The 19,735-nt window shown below is 49.5% G+C and overlaps 1 protein-coding gene across 1 annotated transcript in view; it reads left to right on the top strand.

Moving 5' to 3' along the window:
- The window catches only part of LOC143284311 (uncharacterized), a 191,126-nt gene extending 184,685 nt beyond the window's left edge, over positions 1 to 6,441 (top strand). The window contains exons 25-27 of the mRNA XM_076591017.1: positions 3,870 to 4,058; positions 4,826 to 4,989; positions 6,116 to 6,441. Of these exons, the coding sequence (XP_076447132.1) occupies positions 3,870 to 4,058; positions 4,826 to 4,989; positions 6,116 to 6,232 (470 nt within the window). The 3' untranslated portion in view covers positions 6,233 to 6,441. The remainder of the gene's footprint in view (positions 1 to 3,869; positions 4,059 to 4,825; positions 4,990 to 6,115) is intronic.
- The last annotated feature ends 13,294 nt before the right edge of the window (positions 6,442 to 19,735 follow it).

The raw sequence follows: 19,735 nt of genomic DNA, 5'->3' as shown, positions 1-19,735 counted from the left end.
TCCGAGGTCCCGTGTGCAGCATGCACTTAGGGCACGTAAAAGAACCCACGGCAACAAAAGGCTTGTTCCTGGCAAAATTCTATTGAAAAGTCCACATCGTTAGGAAAAACAAATAAAACTGCATGCAGGAAAAAATACACACACACACACACACACACACACACACACACAAAAAAAAAAATGGGTGGCGCTGTAGTGTAGCGACGCGCTCTCCCTGGGGAGAGCAGCCCGAATTTAACACAGAGAAATCTGTTGTGATAAAAAGAAATACAAATACAAATACTGTCCCTGAGGTTCACCGCAGCGCACGGGACGCCCCTTCCCTTGGGACAGGCTCAGCAAACATATGTGGAGGTGCGGGGGGCAGAGAGGGAGCTGTTCAGATAATTATATGTCTTTGCGAGTGTATCTTTTTGTAGGTTTCTGTCATTAGACTGCGTAGTCTCTTGCGCGTTTGCGGCCATGTTGGTGTGGAGACCTGTACTGTATCTGAGCGTGAATGTACTGAAATCAGCACTGAACAGCCGCACCACGTCAGCCATGGAGACAGCAGTATCCCGTGACCCATTGGGACAACAGTATCCCGTCATCCTTGGAGACAGCAGTATCCCGTGACCCAGTGGGACAACAGTATCCCGTCATCCTTGGAGACAGCAGTATCCCGTGAACCATGGGAGACAACAGTATCCCGTCATCCTTGGAGACAGCAGTATCCCTGTGAAGGGACAGTACCCGTGGAGTAAACAGGGAAGTATCCCGTGAACCAGGGAGACAGTATCTTGAACCAGGGAGACACAGTACCCGGTGAACCATGGAGACGAGTATCCTGAACAGGGAAGTATCTCCTGAAGCAGGGAGACAGCAGTATCCCGGATTCCGTGAACCATGGAAACAGCGCATCCCATGAAACTGAAACTGAAGCATCCCATGAACCATGGAGACACCAGTATCCTGTGAACAATGGAGACACCAGTATCCCGTGAAACAGGGAGGCAGCAGCATCTCATGAACCATGGATACACCAGTATCCCATGAACCAGGGAGGCAGCAGTATCCAGTGAACCATATAAAAATATCCCGTAATCAGCGGAGACAGCAGTATCTCATAATCCATAGAGACAGCAGTATCCTGTGATCCATAGAGAAAGCAGTATTTTGTCATCCGTGGAGACAGCAATATTCCCATAATCAATGGAGACAGCAGTATCCCATGCTCCATAAAGACAGCAGTATCCCATGATCTATAGAGACAGCAGTATCCCATGATCCATAAAGACAACAATATCCCATGATCCATAGAGAAAGCAATATCCTGTAATCCGTGGAGACAGCAGTATCCCATAATCAATGGAGACAGCAATATCACATTATTCATAATCCGTGGAGACAGCAGTATCCTATAATCCATAGAGACAGCAGTATCCCATAATCCATAGAGAAAGCAGTATCTTGTCATCCATAGAGACAGCAGTATCCATAGAGACAGCAGTATCCATAGAGACAGCAGTATCCCATAGAGACAGCAGTATCCATAGAGACAGCAGTATCCCACAGAGACAGCAGCATCCCATAATCCATAGAGACAGCAGTATCCCATAATCCATAGAGACAACAATATCCCATAGAGACAGCAGTATCTCATAATCCATACAGACAGCAGCATCCCATAATCCATAGAGGCAGCAGCATCCCATAATCCATAGAGACAGCAGTATCCCATAGAGACAGCAGTATCTCATAATCCATACAGACAGCAGCATCCCATAATCCATAGAGGCAGCAGCATCCCATAATCCATAGAGACAGCAGTATCCCATAATCCGTAGAGACAGCAGCATCCCATAATCCATAGAGGCAGCAGTATCTCACGTGATATACTGACAAGGAAGCAGCATGCATAGTGTACCGTGGATGTAGCAACGTACATTATTGTTCAACGATGTCTTCTAACTGACGGGCGCCTTCCCAGCTCCTTCCTTTGAGGACACAGGGGGGTCCGTTCGGTACGCGGTAAACACTGTCCACGCCTTCTGGAAATAGTGTGCGTGTGTGTTTTCCATTTTTTTCTTAAGGTGTGTGTTCTAGAATACTTTTTGTTTTTTGTTGTTGTTTTTTTGTTTGTTTTTGTCTTCCGCCTCACTAGTTGAACAGTTTTAAATAATGATTGTGGTATGATTTTATTCATTCACCATTTTGCTCCTAGTGGATATGAATTGCTGGTGGTCTGTGGCAATGTGTAGGGAGGGGGTTAACGCGTTTCTGGCTGTGCTCTGTGTTGTAATGTAACTGAATTCATCTTTATTGTCATCGTCCGGAACGAAATGGGGTGGGACGGGCAGTCGCCTCACAGCTGTCTGGGTGGTACGGGCAGTGCCCTCACAGCTGTGTGGGTGGAACGGGCAGTGCCCTCACAGCTGTCTGGGTGGAACGGGCAGTGCCCTCACAGCTGTCTGGGTGGAACGGGCAGTGCCCTCACAGCTGTCTGGGTGGAACGGGCAGTGCCCTCACAGCTGTCTGTGTGGAACGGGCAGTGCCTTCACAGCTGTCTGGGTGGTACGGGCAGTGCCCTCACAGCTGTCTGGGTGGAACGGGCAGTGCCCTCACAGCTGTCTGGGTGGAACGGGCAGTGCCCTCACAGCTGTCTGGGTGGAACGGGCAGTGCCCTCACAGCTGTCTGGGTGGAACGGGCAGTGCCCTCACAGCTGTCTGGGTGGAACGGGCAGTGCCCTCACAGCTGTCTGGGTGGCATTGCACTGACATAGCTGTGCAGCTTGCGTGCCTGGTGTGCGCCTTGATGTTCACTGCACCCCCATCCTGTAGTTAGCACACACCTGACTCTACACTGATCCCAGCGAAGCTGTGAAGCCCGTAGTCAAGATGGCCAGGCTGCTGCCTGTTTTCTCTTTGTGTCTGTCTCTGTGTCTGTCCCTATGTCTGTATCTGTCTCTGTGTCTGTCTCTGCGTCTGTATCGGCCCCAATGTCTGTATCTGTCTCTGTGCCTGTCTCTGTGTCTGTCTCTGAATCTGTGTCTGTCTCTGTGTCTGTCCCTCTGTCTCTGTTTATGTGTCTGTGTCTGTCTCTCCTCCCGTCCTCTCCCTCTTCATGTGACAGTGTGTGTGTAGATCAAGAGTTCATGAACTTGACCTGTATGGTGTCTTCTATATAAGCATTATGAACACAGAATCCGTGTCTCAGCATTGAAAGGGAAATTTTGCAGCAGTATTGTTTGAGTCCAGCGCTGTTGGTTACGTTCGTGTGTGTATGTGTGTGTGTGTGTGTGTGTGTGTGTGTGTGTGTGCCCAGTGCCAACAAACATGGAATCGTGGATTCATGTAACACTGTATTGTTGAAAAGGAAAATGAAGATGATGAGAACGAGGGAGTATCTATCCATTCCATGTCTCTGCAGTGCATACACTCGTGACTTTGTAGACATACAATGGTTACATTATTCTCCATCTGTGCCAAATGTCTACGAAAATAATAAATTTTATGTGGTTTTATTGACACTCAAAGGCTGCGTAACTGTGAAAAGAAACTTTAACAAATTGTTTGTTAATGTCTGCAGAAGTGATGTGTAGATGTAGAATGGTTACACGATATTGATCAGAACACGTAACGTGCATTTCATTTATGTTTATCAGTTGTGTGCATCATACATGGAAACAACGGGTTTTAAGACAAACAATGGATACATTATGCTGGAAAAAAGACTCTCTCTCTCTCTCTCTCTCTATATATATATATATATATATATATATATATATATCAGCTACACTGATGTGTGTCACCACAACCACGTGCTCTGACCACCACCCCTCCACCCGTCCCCTCCCCCCTCCCTGTCCGTGTGTTTCCTCCCCTCACAGAGCGCGTGGAGTTCACCACGGTGGGTGTGCGCGTGCCCAGCCAATCACAGACGAGCCTGCTACCCGTGTCCCACCTGTCCCAGCAGCTGCCCACCGGGGCCAGGGTCAAGGTCAGCAAGCCCCTGGACATGCGCCAGAAGGCCATCCTCAACCACGCCTACAGCAACCCCCAGTGTCACCTGTCCAACGGTCAGTCGGTTTGGCTTTTCCTCTCTCTCTCTCTCTCTCTCTCTCTCTCTCTTTGTTTATGTTTAACGTTTGTTTTTCTTGGACAATACCCATGAAATTGTGAACCCCATGTTATTATGGCATGTGTGCTAATGACATTAAATAGTTTGTTTCTCTCTCTCTCTCTCTCTCTCTCTCTCTCTCTCTCTCTCTCTCTCTCTCTCTCTCTCTCTCTCTCTCTCTCTCTCTCTCTCTCTCTCTCTCTCCACACTGGAGCACATGGAGAAGGTTCACGTGATGGCCTGCAAAATGATTATTGGGAGTTCCGTTGCGGGCTCCAAATAAGATGGTGTTTAAAGATTTGGGAAGATACCCTCTTTATATTAATTCATATACTAGCACACTCAGGTGCTGGTTTAAATTGCTACAGATGGATTCAGACAGGTTGCCTTTCAATGCCTATCAAATGTTGCTTGATATGGATAATAATGGGAAGAAATACTGGGTGTCAAAGATCAGAGAAATATTATGTTATGTAAGACAAGATTTGGTATTGTGTGGCTTCATCGGGGTGTTGGAGATGTAAAAGCTTTTTGGGTTTATTCAAACAGAGATTGGTAGATTTCTTTATTCAAGAATGATCTGGTACAATCAGTGACAGAGACAGATATGAAAGTTACAGGCCTTTCAAAACTAAGACGGGAAGATACCGTACAGCTAGTGTCTGTGTCCCTAAGGTCCATGGAGAGAGAGAGAGAGAGACATTGTACACTAGCATCTGTCCCCAGGGTCCATAGAGAAGCTGACTCAGGGCACACGGCAGAACTGGGCCAGTGACGGCGCCCTGAACGAGGTGGTGCTGTCTCCCCGGGGCAGGATGAGGCCGGTGATGAAGGACGCCTCCACCCAGACGGTGGTCAGCTGCTTTGAGAAGATGAAGAGACAGACCTCGGTACGTAGGCTGCTGCAGCTCGATCAGTGCCGGCACTGACAGCACAGGGTGTGCCGATGGCTGGACCTGACTTGGTTGTCTTGACAACACCCCCCGCCCCCCCCCCCTCCACCCCACGCCCCCCGACCCCTCTCCACCACCACCACCACCCCCGACCCCTCTCCCCCCGACACCTCTCCCCCCCTCTCCCACCCTCTCCCACCCAATATCTGTCATCCTCACTGACTTCGCAGGGTGTGCTGATGGCTGGACCTGACTTGGTTGTCTTGACAACACCCTCCCTCCCCCCCCCGGACCCCCCTCCCCACCCCCTCTCTCCCACCCAATGTCTGTCATCCTCACTGACTGCACAGGGTGTGCTGATGGCTGGACCTGACTTGGTTGTTGGCTTGAGAGTGTTTGTGAGTTGTTTGGATGGGTGTATAGTCTGTTGGGTTTAGAGTGTTTGTGAATTAGTTATTCAACATGTTTGGGTGGGTGTATAGTTTTGATTGTTGGATTGAAAGTGGATGTTTTTAATTTGTTTTTTTGTGTTTTTTTGTTTTGTTTATCTATCTGTTTATTCGTCATACTTGGTTGTGTGCCCGGTTATTGATTTATTTGTATATTGGCGTATGTATTTGATAGTTTTCACTTCTTGACACATTGTGTCCTTGTTCTGTATCACGCGTCCTGTTGTTGTTATTTTTAACCTCACTTTTTAAAAAAATCTGTGTGTGTGTGTGTGTGTGTGTGTGTGTGTGTGTGTGTGTTCTCTTCTTGTGTTGTTACTTTGTTCCCATTTCATGTTTCCTGACCTCACACACACACACACACACACACACACACACACACACACACACACACACACACACACACAGGCCTACATTATGTGTTGTGTGTGTCTGACAGAGAGCGTGTTTAGTCCACAGTGAAAAGAGCAAACCAAAGGTCAGAGAGTAAGGTCTTGAGACTTCCCCTTTTTGTGAGAAGATGGACAACAGAGACAGGAAGACAGCACCACTGAGAATAAAAAGGACCGTGAAACACAGGCACACACACACACACACACACACACACACACACACACACACACACACACGCACGCACGCACACTGCACTTCAAGGACTGTCCGTCGTTGTGCAGGAGCCGATCGGAAGGGCCACCACGCCCCCCACCCCCGCCTGCACCCTGCCCCGCTCCCTCTCCTGGCGACAGGACGGAGAGCCAGCCGTCATTGAGGTGGAGGTCACCCGCTTCTGACCACCCGCCACGTCACGACACTCTGCTGCTGCTGCTGCTGCTGAAGTGACGTCATACCCTGCATTGAATGACGTCATAGCCTGGCCACTGAATGACTTCATACCCTGTACTGAAGTTACGTCACACCCTGCACTGAAGTGATGGTCATATCCTGCACAGAAGTGACGTCATAGCCTTACTGAAGTGACGTCATACCCTGTACTGAAGTTACGTCACACCCTGCACTGAAGTGATGGTCATATCCTGCACAGAAGTGACGTCACACCCTGCACTGAAGTGATGGTCATATCCTGCACTGAAGTGACGTCATAGCCTGTACTGAAGTGACGTCATACCCTGCTCTGAAGTGACGGTTCCTGTCTTTCAGCAGTTCCCTGCCCCTGCCCTTTCCTCAGCTAACTGAAAGTCACTGCGCTGTTACCTTCAGCTCAAGGTCACACCGTCGGAAGCGAACCTCGGGTCCCCGCTGACCTTAGTGGACATGACGTCATATGGACATAGCCTTTTGATACTATTTACCGCTGTGCCCTATCTGCACGTGCAATACGTGGACTCCAGGTGTGATGAGAGGGAACCTCATGCCGTGTGGACTGGAGTGAAATGGATGTTGTGTCACTGGGACAGTATATATGTCCCCTCATCATACTGACCGCCACTACATGTACCTGTTATCAGAACCATGTCTTCAGCCAGTGACACGCGGTGTTTGTGGTTCGTATCGGATTCCCTTTCTGCACTGTCAGCCAGTGACACGCGGTGTTTGTGGTTCGTATCGGATTCCCTTTCTGCACTGTCAGCCAGCGACACCGTATCGGATTCCCTTTCTACACTGTCAGCCAGCGACACCGTATCGGATTCCCTTTCTACACTGTCAGCCAGCGACACCGTATCGGATTCCCTTTCTACACTGTCAGCCAGCGACACACGGTGTTTGTGGTTCGGATTCCCTTTCTACATTTGTTGAAGCACCCTGGCGTGGTGTTCCTGTCCGGTTTGAAGCGGTAAACACCGCTCTTTGTCCTGGCACCGAGCTTCCAGATGGACCCCCCCCCCCCCCCCCTGAAGTAAAATTGTCACTGTCACAGCTATAAAGGGACAAGATCAGAAATCAGCCTGAGAAAACTTGACACATATGAACTGAGCATGTGAAATGTCATCACTGCTGTTACATCAGGTGGCACGTGTGTTGTTGATATGACTCAGAAAGACACCGTCACCCTGTGTTATCTTCACAACATCCCCCGTGTCTGCTGTCTTCACAACCCCCCATGTCTGCTGTCTTCACAACATCCCCATGTCTGTTGTCTTCACAACCCCCCCCCCCCCCCCATGTCTGTTGTCTTCACAACCCCCCCATGTCTGTTGTCTTCACAACCCCCCCATGTCTGTTGTCTTCACAACCCCCCCATGTCTGTTGTCTTCACAACCCCCCCATGTCTGTTGTCTTCACAACCCCCCCATGTCTGCTGTCTTCACAACCCCCCATGTCTGCTGTCTTCACAACCCCCCCCCCCCCCCCATGTCTGCTCCTTCACAACCCCCCCCCCCCCCCCCCATGTCTGCTGTCTTCACAACCCCCTTGCCCCACCCCTCCTAATGCCGTGTGTTTAACGTTGGCGATCATTCAGTCCGTGTGACATCAAATATTAATTTTGTTTTCCCAATGGTGTTTCACTGCTCTGTTGGCTGTGCTGGAAGCATGTTATGATTATATATAAGCCCGGTCCGTGTTTCAGTTTTTGTCCGAGTTAGAACATCAGGCAGGGCGTATAGGCTGGGTGCATCTCTTCGTGTCACGGCCTCCGTGCATCCCCATTAGCAGGGAGACTTGCGATACAAAAAAAAAAAAACAAAAAAAAAAACCACCAATTAAAACAACAACTCCAAAACTGTGTATCTACACATCCTTAGATTCAAAGCGTGTTCATGAGACTTTCTCACAACTGAACAGCTTGCTTGTTTTCAGTCTGACAAGAAACAACCCTGTCGTCCTGACGTTGGTCCTTTGTTGGGGGGGAGGGGGCAGACAGAGACGTGGTCACACGTACAGAGCTGTGTTGCACGTGTCTTTGTTCACTGCACTGTGTATTGATTCCCTTTGTCAGTCTGCAGGACGCGCCGTGCATGCCGTGCATGGAGTCACGAAGCTGGTGTTGATCATCAGTGCTGGAACTGAGAGGGGGATTGAAAGATTCACCAGTGGGCCACCCATTTTTACTGTATGTATCATGGCTAGAAACGTACTGTCCAAAGCTGATACTTGTACTAACCCTTGTACTGGTGATGGAGGCCAGACGATTTCTGTACGTGGAAAGTTCGCCAGCACAGAAGTGACGTGAATATGTGTTGATTGATTGATTGTTTGGGTTTTCACTACCTGGGTGTTGAAATGGGATGTTAACCTTTTTCATGACACACTATTTTGTTGGAGAATGAAGCATTTTCCCCTGGAAACAAAGCCAAACCACCGCACGTCAAGTCCGTGTCTCTACCCCCCTCACCCCCCTGTCAGTGGAACAGCATGGACTGTCTCCTGAACATGACTGTGACGGAATGAAAGTTTACAAGGTCACTGACCACGTGGGTACGTCATTGTGGTGTGTACCACTCTCGCCCGTCCCCCTGTCCCTGTCTGCCTGTGTCTTCAGTTTCTTTCTTTTCTTCTTTCAGTTTTTCCCCCTTTTTTGTGTCATGTGCGTGTAGTGGTATAGTGGGGCACGTGATACTGCCATCACAGACTGTGCAGTGTAGTGGTATTGGGGCACGTCATACTGTCATCACAGGAAGTGTAGTGTAGTGGTATTGGGGCACGTCATACTGTCATCACAGGCTGTGTAGTGTAGTGGTATTGGGGCACGTCATACTGTTATCACAGGCTGTGTAGTGATATTGGGGCAAGTCATACTACCATCACAGGCAGTGCAGTGTAGTGGTATTGGGGCACGTCATACTGTTATCACAGGCTGTGTAGTGGTATTGGGGCACGTCATACTGTCATCACAGTGTGTGCAGTGTAGTGGTATTGGGGCACGTCATACTGTCATCACAGGCAGTGTAGTGTAGTGGTATTGGGGCACATCATACTGTCATCACAGGCTGTGTAGTGCAGTGGTATTGGGGCACGTCATACTGTCATCACAGGCTGTGTAGTGTAGTGGTATTGGGACACGTCATACTGTCATCACAGGAAGTGTAGTGGTATTGGGGCACGTCATACTGTCATCACAGGCTGTGTAGTGTAGTGGTATTGGGGCACGTCATACTGTCATCACAGGCTGTGTAGTGGTATTGGGGCACGTCATACTGTCATCACAGGCAGTGCAGTGTAGTGGTATTGGGACACGTCATACTGTCATCACAGGAAGTGTAGTGGTATTGGGGCACGTCATACTGTCATCACAGGCTGTGTAGTGTAGTGGTATTGGGACACGTCATACTGTCATCACAGGCTGTGTAGTGGTATTGGGGCACGTCATACTGTCATCACAGGCAGTGTAGTGGTATTGGGGCACGTCATACTGTCATCACAGGCTGTGTAGTGTAGTGTAGTGGTATTGGGGCACGTCATACTGTCATCAAAGGCTGTGTAGTGGTATTGGGGCACGTCATACTGTCATCACAGGCAGTGTAGTGTAGTGGTATTGGGGCACGTCATACTGTCATCACAGGCAGTGTAGTGTAGTGGTATTGGGGCACGTCATACTGTCATCACAGGCAGTGTAGTGTAGTGGTATTGGGGCACGTCATACTGTCATCACAGGCAGTGTAGTGTAGTGGTATTGGGGCACGTCATACTGTCATCACAGGCTGTGTAGTGCAGTGGTATTGGGGCACGTCATACTGTCATCACAGGCAGTGTAGTGGTATTGGGGCACGTCATACTGTCATCACAGGCTGTGTAGTGTATTGATATTGGGGCACGTCATACTGTCATCACAGGCTGTGTAGTGTAGTGATATTGGGGCACGTCATACTGTCATCACAGGCTGTGTAGTGGTATTGGGGCACGTCATACTGTCATCACAGGCTGTGTAGTGTAGTGGTATTGGGGCACGTCATACTGTCATCACAGGCAGTGCAGTGTAGTGGTATTGGGGCACGTCATACTGTCATCACAGGCAGTGTAGTGGTATTGGGGCACGTCATACTGTCATCACAGGCAGTGTAGTGGTATTGGGGCACGTCATACTGTCATCACAGGCAGTGTAGTGGTATTGGGGCACGTCATACTGTCATCACAGGCTGTGTAGTGGTATTGGGGCACGTCATACTGTATCACAGGCAGTGTAGTGGTATTGGGGCACGTCATACTGTCATCACAGGCAGTGTAGTGGTATTGGGGCACGTCATACTGTCATCACAGGCAGTGTAGTGTAGTGGTATTGGGGCACGTCATACTGTCATCACAGGCAGTGTAGTGTAGTGGTATTGGGGCACGTCATACTGTCATCACAGACAGTGTAGTGTAGTGGTATTGGGGCACGTCATACTGTCATCACAGGCTGTGTAGTGTAGTGGTATTGGGGCACGTCATACTGTCATCACAGGCTGTGCAGATGACCGGTGCTTGGTGTCCGGCTGGTGGGGTGGGCCTGTGCCCTGACACGGTGTCATTCTCTGTGGATAATGGCGTTAATTGTCATGTCATGCTTGTTGTACCCCTTGAACTTTGACCTTTGACCTGTGACACTTTGATACCAGTAGCGTCATATGGGAATCACTCCAGTCATATTTTGAGAGATCAGGTTGGATTTAGAGGGAGAATGTGTGGGTTGGAGGGGCGCTGCCGATTATGTCCCTTCTCAGCGAAAACAAGGATGAACTGGAGTGACAAAATGATCAACTGTAGCTTACGGGCACTCCAGTAGATAGTATCACACCACAAAAATGCTTTTGATGCACATTTTGCCCGACAAAATGCCAGAAAGCAAAGTTGGCAGAAACAGCATTATTGAAATGTTTGTAATGTGTTGTCTTAAGATTTATCTTCTGGTAAATCATTCCTTTAAAAAAAAAAAAAAAATACTTTCGCGGTTGTTGGTTTGTTTGTTTTTTGTATGTCTTTGGAGGTGACGTTTATATTTCATACATCTGTACATACCAAAACACATTGCCTTTCATAACACGAGATCTCATTTAGCCGAAAGTTTCGTAATCATTAGTATATACTAAATGATTGGGTGTTGTTGTTTTTTTTCTGATCTTCTTGCATAATAAGTACATTATCTATGGCCATGATGAGTGTTAGCGACGGTAGCTGTCGTGTTCAAGGTGAGTGACAGCAGGAACTAGAGGCGTGGGAGTGGAGGGTTGGGGGGAGGGGGGGGTGAAGAGCCAGTGTTGGTGGTGGAGAAGTCTGTGAGAAATGGTTCTTTGCACGGACGTGGATCCTGTTTCTTTCTTTGTGCACACAGCACAGGACACAGGACAGGTATGGTACAGGTAGGACACTGTCAGTGGTTGTGGTACAGGTAGGACACACTGTCAGTGGTTGTGGTACAGGTAGGAGACACTGTCAGTGGTTGTGGTACAGGTAGGACACTGTCAGTGGTTGTGGTACAGGTAGGACACTGTCAGTGGTTGTGGTACAGGTAGTAGACACTGTCAGTGGTTGTGGTACAGGTAGTAGACACTGTCAGTGGGTGTGGTACAGGTAGGACACTGTCAGTGGTTGTGGTACAGGTAGTAGACACATGGTACAGGTAGTAGACACTGTCAGTGGTTGTGGTACAGGTAGGACACTGTCAGTGGTTGTGGTACAGGTAGTAGACACTGTCAGTGGTTGTGGTACAGGTAGTAGACACTGTCACTGGTTGTGGTACAGGTAGTAGACACTGTCAGTGGTTGTGGTACAGGTAGGACACTGTCAGTGGTTGTGGTACAGGTAGTAGACACTGTCACTGGTTGTGGTACAGGTAGGACACTGTCAGTGGTTGTGGTACAGGTAGGACACTGTCAGTGGGTGTGGTACAGGTAGGACACTGTCAGTGGTTGTGGTACAGGTAGTAGACACTGTCAGTGGTTGTGGTACAGGTAGTAGACACATGGTACAGGTAGTAGACACTGTCAGTGGTTGTGGTACAGGTAGTAGACACTGTCAGTGGGTGTGGTACAGGTAGGACACTGTCAGTGGTTGTGGTACAGGTAGTAGACACATGGTACAGGTAGTAGACACTGTCAGTGGTTGTGGTACAGGTAGGACACTGTCAGTGGGTGTGGTACAGGTAGGAGACACTGTCAGTGGTTGTGGTACAGGTAGGACACTGTCAGTGGTTGTGGTACAGGTAGGAGACACTGTCAGTGGGTGTGGTACAGGTAGGACACTGTCAGTGGTTGTGGTACAGGTAGGACACTGTCAGTGGTTGTGGTACAGGTAGTAGACACTGTCAGTGGGTGTGGTACAGGTAGGACACACTGTTACTGGTTGTGGTACAGGTAGGACACACTGTCAGTGGTTGTGGTACAGGTAGGACACTGTCAGTGGTTGTGGTACAGGTAGGAGACACTGTCAGTGGTTGTGGTACAGGTAGTAGACACTGTCAGTGGTTGTGGTACAGGTAGCACACACTGTCAGTGGTTGTGGTACAGATAGGACACACTGTTACTGGTTGTGGTACAGATAGGACACACTGTCAGTGGTTGTGGTACAGATAGGACACACTGTCAGTGGTTGTGGTACAGGTAGGACACTGTCTGGTTGTGGTACAGGTAGTAGACAGTGTCACTGGTTGTGGTACAGGTAGTAGACACATGGTACAGGTAGGACACACTGTCAGTGGTTGTGGTACAGGTAGGACACTGTCAGTTGGTGTGGTACAGTTAGGACACACTGTTACTGGTTGTGGTACAGATAGGACACACTGTCAGTGGTTGTGGTACAGGTAGGACACTGTCTGGTTGTGGTACAGGTAGTAGACAGTGTCACTGGTTGTGGTACAGGTAGTAGACACATGGTACAGGTAGGAGACACTGTCAGTGGTGGTGGTACAGGTAGGACACTGTCAGTGGTTGTGGTACAGGTAGGAGACACTGTCAGTGGTTGTGGTACAGGTAGGACACTGTCACTGGTTGTGGTACAGGTAGGACACTGTCAGTGGGTGTGGTACAGGTAGGACACTGTCAGTGGTTGTGGTACAGGTAGGACACTGTCAGTGGTTGTGGTACAGGTAGGACACTGTCAGTGGTTGTGGTACAGGTAGTAGACACTGTCAGTGGGTGTGGTACAGGTAGGACACTGTCAGTGGTTGTGGTACAGGTAGGACACTGTCAGTTGTTGTGGTACAGGTAGGACACTGTCAGTGGTTGTGGTACAGGTAGTAGACACTGTCAGTGGGTGTGGTACAGGTAGGAGACACTGTCAGTGGTGGTGGTACAGGTAGGACACTGTCAGTTGTTGTGGTACAGGTAGGACACTGTCAGTTGTTGTGGTACAGGTAGGACACTGTCAGTTGTTGTGGTACAGGTAGGACACACTGTCAGTGGGTGTGGTACAGGTAGGACACACATGGTACAGGTAGGAGACACTGTTACTGGTTGTGGTACAGGTAGGAGACACTGTCAGTGGGTGTGGTACAGGTAGGAGACACTGTCAGTGGTTGTGGTACAGGTAGGAGACACTGTCAGTGGGTGTGGTACAGGTAGGAGACACTGTCAGTGGTTGTGGTACAGGTAGGAGACACTGTCAGTGGTTGTGGTACAGGTAGTAGACACTGTCAGTGGTTGTGGTACAGGTAGAAGACATTGTCAGTGGTTGTGTTACAGGTAGGACACTGTCAGTGGTTGTAGTACAGTTAGGACACTGTCAGTGGTTGTGGTACAGTTAGGACACTGTCAGTGGTTGTGGTACAGGTAGGAGACACTGTCAGTGGTTGTGGTACAGGTAGGACACACTGTCAGTGGTTGTGGTACAGGTAGTAGACACTGTCAGTGGTTGTGGTACAGGTAGGACACTGTCAGTGGTTGTGGTACAGGTAGGACACTGTCAGTGGTTGTGGTACAGATAGGACACACTGCTACTGGTTGTGGTACAGGTAGGACACACTGTCAGTGGTTGTGGTACAGGTAGGACACTGTCTGGTTGTGGTACAGGTAGTAGACACTGTCAGTGGTTGTGGTACAGGTAGTAGACACATGGTACAGGTAGGAGACACTGTCAGTGGTTGTGGTACAGGTAGGACACTGTCAGTGGTTGTGGTACAGGTAGGAGACACTGTCAGTGGGTGTGGTACAGGTAGGACACTGTTAGTGGTTGTGGTACAGGTAGGACACTGTCAGTGGTTGTGGTACAGGTGGGACACTGTCAGTGGTTGTGGTACAGGTAGGAAACACTGTCAGTGGGTGTGGTACAGGTAGGACACTGTCAGTGGTTGTGGTACAGGTAGTAGACACTGTCAGTGGTTGTGGTACAGGTAGGACACTGTCAGTGGTTGTGGTACAGGTAGGACACTGTCAGTGGGTGTGGTACAGGTAGGACACACTGTCAGTGGTTGTGGTACAGGTAGGACACTGTCAGTGGTTGTGGTACAGGTAGGAGACACTGTCAGTGGTTGTGGTACAGGTAGGACACTGTCACTGGTTGTGGTACAGATAGGACACACTGTCAGTGGTTGTGGTACAGATAGGACACACTGTTACTGGTTGTGGTACAGATAGGACACACTGTCAGTGGTTGTGGTACAGATAGGACACACTGTCAGTGGTTGTGGTACAGGTAGGACACTGTCTGGTTGTGGTACAGGTAGTAGACAGTGTCACTGGTTGTGGTACAGGTAGTAGACACATGGTACAGGTAGGACACACTGTCAGTGGTTGTGGTACAGGTAGGACACTGTCAGTTGGCGTGGTACAGTTAGGACACACTGTTACTGGTTGTGGTACAGATAGGACACACTGTCAGTGGTTGTGGTACAGGTATGACACTGTCTGGTTGTGGTACAGGTAGTAGACAGTGTCACTGGTTGTGGTACAGGTAGTAGACACATGGTACAGGTAGGAGACACTGTCAGTGGTGGTGGTACAGGTAGGACACTGTCAGTGGTTGTGGTACAGGTAGGAGACACTGTCAGTGGTTGTGGTACAGTTAGGACACTGTCAGTTGTTGTGGTACAGGTAGGACACACTGTCAGTGGGTGTGGTACAGGTAGGACACACATGGTACAGGTAGGAGACACTGTTACTGGTTGTGGTACAGGTAGAAGACACTGTCAGTGGGTGTGGTACAGGTAGGACACACATGGTACAGGTAGGAGACACTGTTACTGGTTGTGGTACAGGTAGAAGACACTGTCAGTGGGTGTGGTACAGGTAGAAGACACTGTCAGTGGATGTGGTACAGGTAGAAGACACTGTCAGTGGTTGTGGTACAGGTAGAAGACATTGTCAGTGGTTGTGTTACAGGTAGGACACTGTCAGTGGTTGTAGTACAGTTAGGACACTGTCAGTGGTTGTGGTACAGATAGGACACACTGTTACTGGTTGTGGTACAGGTTGGAGACACTGTCAGTGGGTGTGGTACAGTTAGGACACTGTCAGTGGTTGTGGTACAGGTAGGAGACACTGTCAGTGGTTGTGGTACAGGTAGGACACACTGTCAGTGGTTGTGGTACAGGTAGTAGACACTGTCAGTGGTTGTGGTACAGGTAGGACACTGTCAGTGGTTGTGGTACAGGTAGGACACTGTCAGTGGTTGTGGTACAGGTAGGACACACTGTTACTGGTTGTGGTACAGGTAGGACACACTGTCAGTGGTTGTGGTACAGGTAGGACACTGTCTGGTTGTGGTACAGGTAGTAGACACTGTCAGTGGTTGTGGTACAGGTAGTAGACACATGGTACAGGTAGGAGACACTGTCAGTGGTTGTGGTACAGGTAGGACACTGTCAGTGGTTGTGGTACAGGTAGGACACTGTCAGTGGGTGTGGTACAGGTAGGACACTGTCAGTGGTTGTGGTACAGGTAGGACACTGTCAGTGGTTGTGGTACAGGTAGGAGACACTGTCAGTGGGTGTGGTACAGGTAGGAGACACTGTCAGTGGTTGTGGTACAGGTAGGACACTGTCAGTGGTTGTGGTACAGGTAGGACACTGTCAGTGGTTGTGGTACAGGTAGGACACTGTCAGTGGGTGTGGTACAGGTAGGACACTGTCAGTGGGTGTAGTACAGGTAGGACACTGTCAGTGGTTGTGGTACAGGTAGGACACTGTCAGTGGTTGTGGTACAGGTAGGAGACACTGTCAGTGGTTGTGGTACAGGTAGGACACTGTCAGTGGTTGTGGTACAGGTAGGACACTGTCAGTGGGTGTGGTACAGGTAGGACACTGTCAGTGGGTGTGGTACAGGTAGGACACTGTCAGTGGTTGTGGTACAGGTAGGAGACACTGTCAGTGGTTGTGGTACAGGTAGGACACTGTCAATGGTTGTGGTACAGGTAGGACACTGTCAGTGGTTGTGGTACAGGTAGGACACTGTCAGTGGTTGTGGTACAGGTAGTAGACACTGTCACTGGTTGTGGTACAGGTAGTAGACACTGTCAGTGGGTGTGGTACAGGTAGGACACACTGTCAGTGGTTGTGGTACAGGTAGTAGACACTGTCAGTGGGTGTGGTACAGGTAGGACACTGTCAGTGGTTGTGGTACAGGTAGGACACACTGTTACTGGTTGTGGTACAGGTAGGACACACTGTTACTGGTTGTGGTACAGGTAGGACACACATGGTACAGGTAGGACACACTGTCAGTGGTTGTGTTACAGGTAGTAGACACTGTCAGTGGGTGTGGTACAGGTAGGACACACTGTCAGTGGGTGTGGTTCAGGTAGGACAGTATCACTGGTTGTGGTACAGATAGGACACACTGTCAGTGGTTGTGTTACAGGTAGTAGACACTGTCAGTGGGTGTGTTACAGGTAGTAGACACTGTCAGTGGTTGTGGTACAGGTAGTAGACACTGTCAGTGGTTGTGGTACAGGTAGGAGACACTGTCACTGGTTGTGGTACAGGTAGTAGACACTGTCAGTGGTTGTGGTACAGGTAGGACACTGTCAGTGGTTGTGGTACAGGTAGTAGACACTGTCACTGGTTGTGGTACAGGTAGTAGACACTGTCAGTGGTTGTGGTACAGGTAGGACACACTGTCAGTGGTTGTGGTACAGGTAGGACACTGTCAGTGGTTGTGGTACAGGTAGTAGACACTGTCAGTGGGTGTGGTACAGGTAGGACACTGTCACTGGTTGTGGTACAGTTAGGACACTGTCAGTGGGTGTGGTACAGGTAGGAGACACTGTCAGTGGTTGTGGTACAGGTAGGACACTGTCAGTGGTTGTGGTACAGGTAGGACACTGTCAGTGGTTGTGGTACAGGTAGGACACAGTGTTACTGGTTGTGGTACAGGTAGGACACACTGTCACTGGTTGTGGTACAGGTAGGACACACTGCCATTGGTTGTGGTTCAGGTAGGACACAGTGTCACTGGTTGTATTACAGGTAGTAGACACTGTCAGTGGGTGTGGTACAGGTAGGACACTGTCAGTGGTTGTGGTACAGGTAGGACACACTGTCAGTGGTTGTGGTACAGGTAGGACACACTGTCAGTGGGTGTGGTACAGGTAGGACTCATTGTCACTGGTTGTGGTACAGGTAGGACACACTGTCACTGGTTGTGGTTCAGGTAGGACACAGTGTCACTGGTTGTGGTACAGGTAGGACACACTGTCAGTGGTTGTGGTACAGGTAGGACTCAGTATCACTGGTTGTGGTACAGGTAGGACACACTGTCAGTGGGTGTGGTACAGGTAGGACACACTGTCACTGGTTGTGGTACATGTAGGACACAGTGTCACTGGTTGTGGTACAGGTAGGACACAGTGTCACTGGTTGTGGTACAGGTAGGACACACTGTCACTGGTTGTGGTTCAGGTAGGACACACTGTCATTGGTTGTGGTACAGGTAGGACACACTGTCATTGGTTGTGGTACAGGTAGGACACACTGTCATTGGTTGTGGTACAGGTAGGTCACAGTGTCAGTGGGTGTGGTACAGGTAGGGCACACTGCCATTGGTTGTGGTACAGGTAGGACACACTATCACTGGTTGTGGTGCAGGGAGGACACACTATCACTGGTTGTGGTACAGGTAGGACACACTGTCACTGGTTGTGGTACAGGTAGGTCACAGTGTCAGTGGTTGTGGTACAGGTAGGACACACTGTCACTGGTTGTGGTACAGGTAGGTCACACTGTCATTGGTTGTGGTACAGGTAGGACACACTATCACTGGTTGTGGTGCAGGGAGGACACACTATCACTGGTTGTGGTACAGGTAGGACACACTGTCACTGGTTGTGGTACAGGGAGGACACACTGTCACTGGTTGTGGTACAGGTAGGACACACTGTCACTGGTTGTGGTACAGGTAGGACACAGTGTCACTGGTTGTGGTACAGGTAGGACACACTGTCACTGGTTGTGGTACAGGTAGGACACACTATCACTGGTTGTGGTACAGGTAGGACACAGTGTCAATGGTTGTGGTACAGGTAGGACACACTGTCACTGGTTGTGGTACAGGTAGGACACACTGTCACTGGTTGTGGTACAGGTAGGTCACACTGTCACTGGTTGTGGTACAGGTAGGACACACTGTCACTGGTTGTGGTACAGGTAGGACACACTGTCAGTGGTTGTGGTACAGGTAGGACACACTGTCATTAGTTGTGGTACAGGTAGGACACACTTTGTCAGTGATTGTGGTGCAGGGAGGACACACTGTCACTGGTTGTGGTACAGGTAGGACACACTATCACTGGTTGTGGTACAGGTAGGACACAGTGTCAATGGTTGTGGTACAGGTAGGACACACTGTCAGTGGTTGTGGTACAGGTAGGACACACTATCACTGGTTGTGGTACAGGTAGGACACACTGTCACTGGTTGTGGTGCAGGGAGGACACACTGTCACTGGTTGTGGTACAGGTAGGACACACTGTCACTGGTTGTGGTACAGGTAGGACACACTATCACTGGTTGTGGTACAGGTAGGACACACTGTCACTGGTTGTGGTACAGGTAGGACACACTGTCACTGGTTGTGGTACAGGTAGGACACACTATCACTGGTTGTGGTACAGGTAGGACACACTATCACTGGTTGTGGTACAGGTAGGACACAGTGTCAATGGTTGTGGTACAGGTAGGACACACTGTCAGTGGTTGTGGTACAGGTAGGTCACAGTGTCAGTGGGTGTGGTACAGGTAGGACACACATGGTACAGGTAGGAGACACTGTTACTGGTTGTGGTACAGGTAGGACACACTGTCATTAGTTGTGGTACAGGTAGGACACACTTTGTCAGTGATTGTGGTGCAGGTAGGACACACTGTCACTGGTTGTGGTACAGGTAGGACACACTGTCAATGGTTGTGGTACAGGTAGGTCACACTATCACTGGTTGTGGTACAGGTAGGTCACACTGTCACTGGTTGTGGTACAGGTAGGTCTCTGTAAAGC

The sequence above is a fragment of the Babylonia areolata genome, chromosome 7 (assembly GCF_041734735.1).
Source record: "Babylonia areolata isolate BAREFJ2019XMU chromosome 7, ASM4173473v1, whole genome shotgun sequence".
Taxonomy (NCBI): Eukaryota; Metazoa; Mollusca; class Gastropoda; order Neogastropoda; family Buccinidae; genus Babylonia; species Babylonia areolata.
The sequence above is the reverse complement of the archived record's forward strand: the minus strand, read 5'-3'. Positions and strand labels throughout refer to the sequence as shown.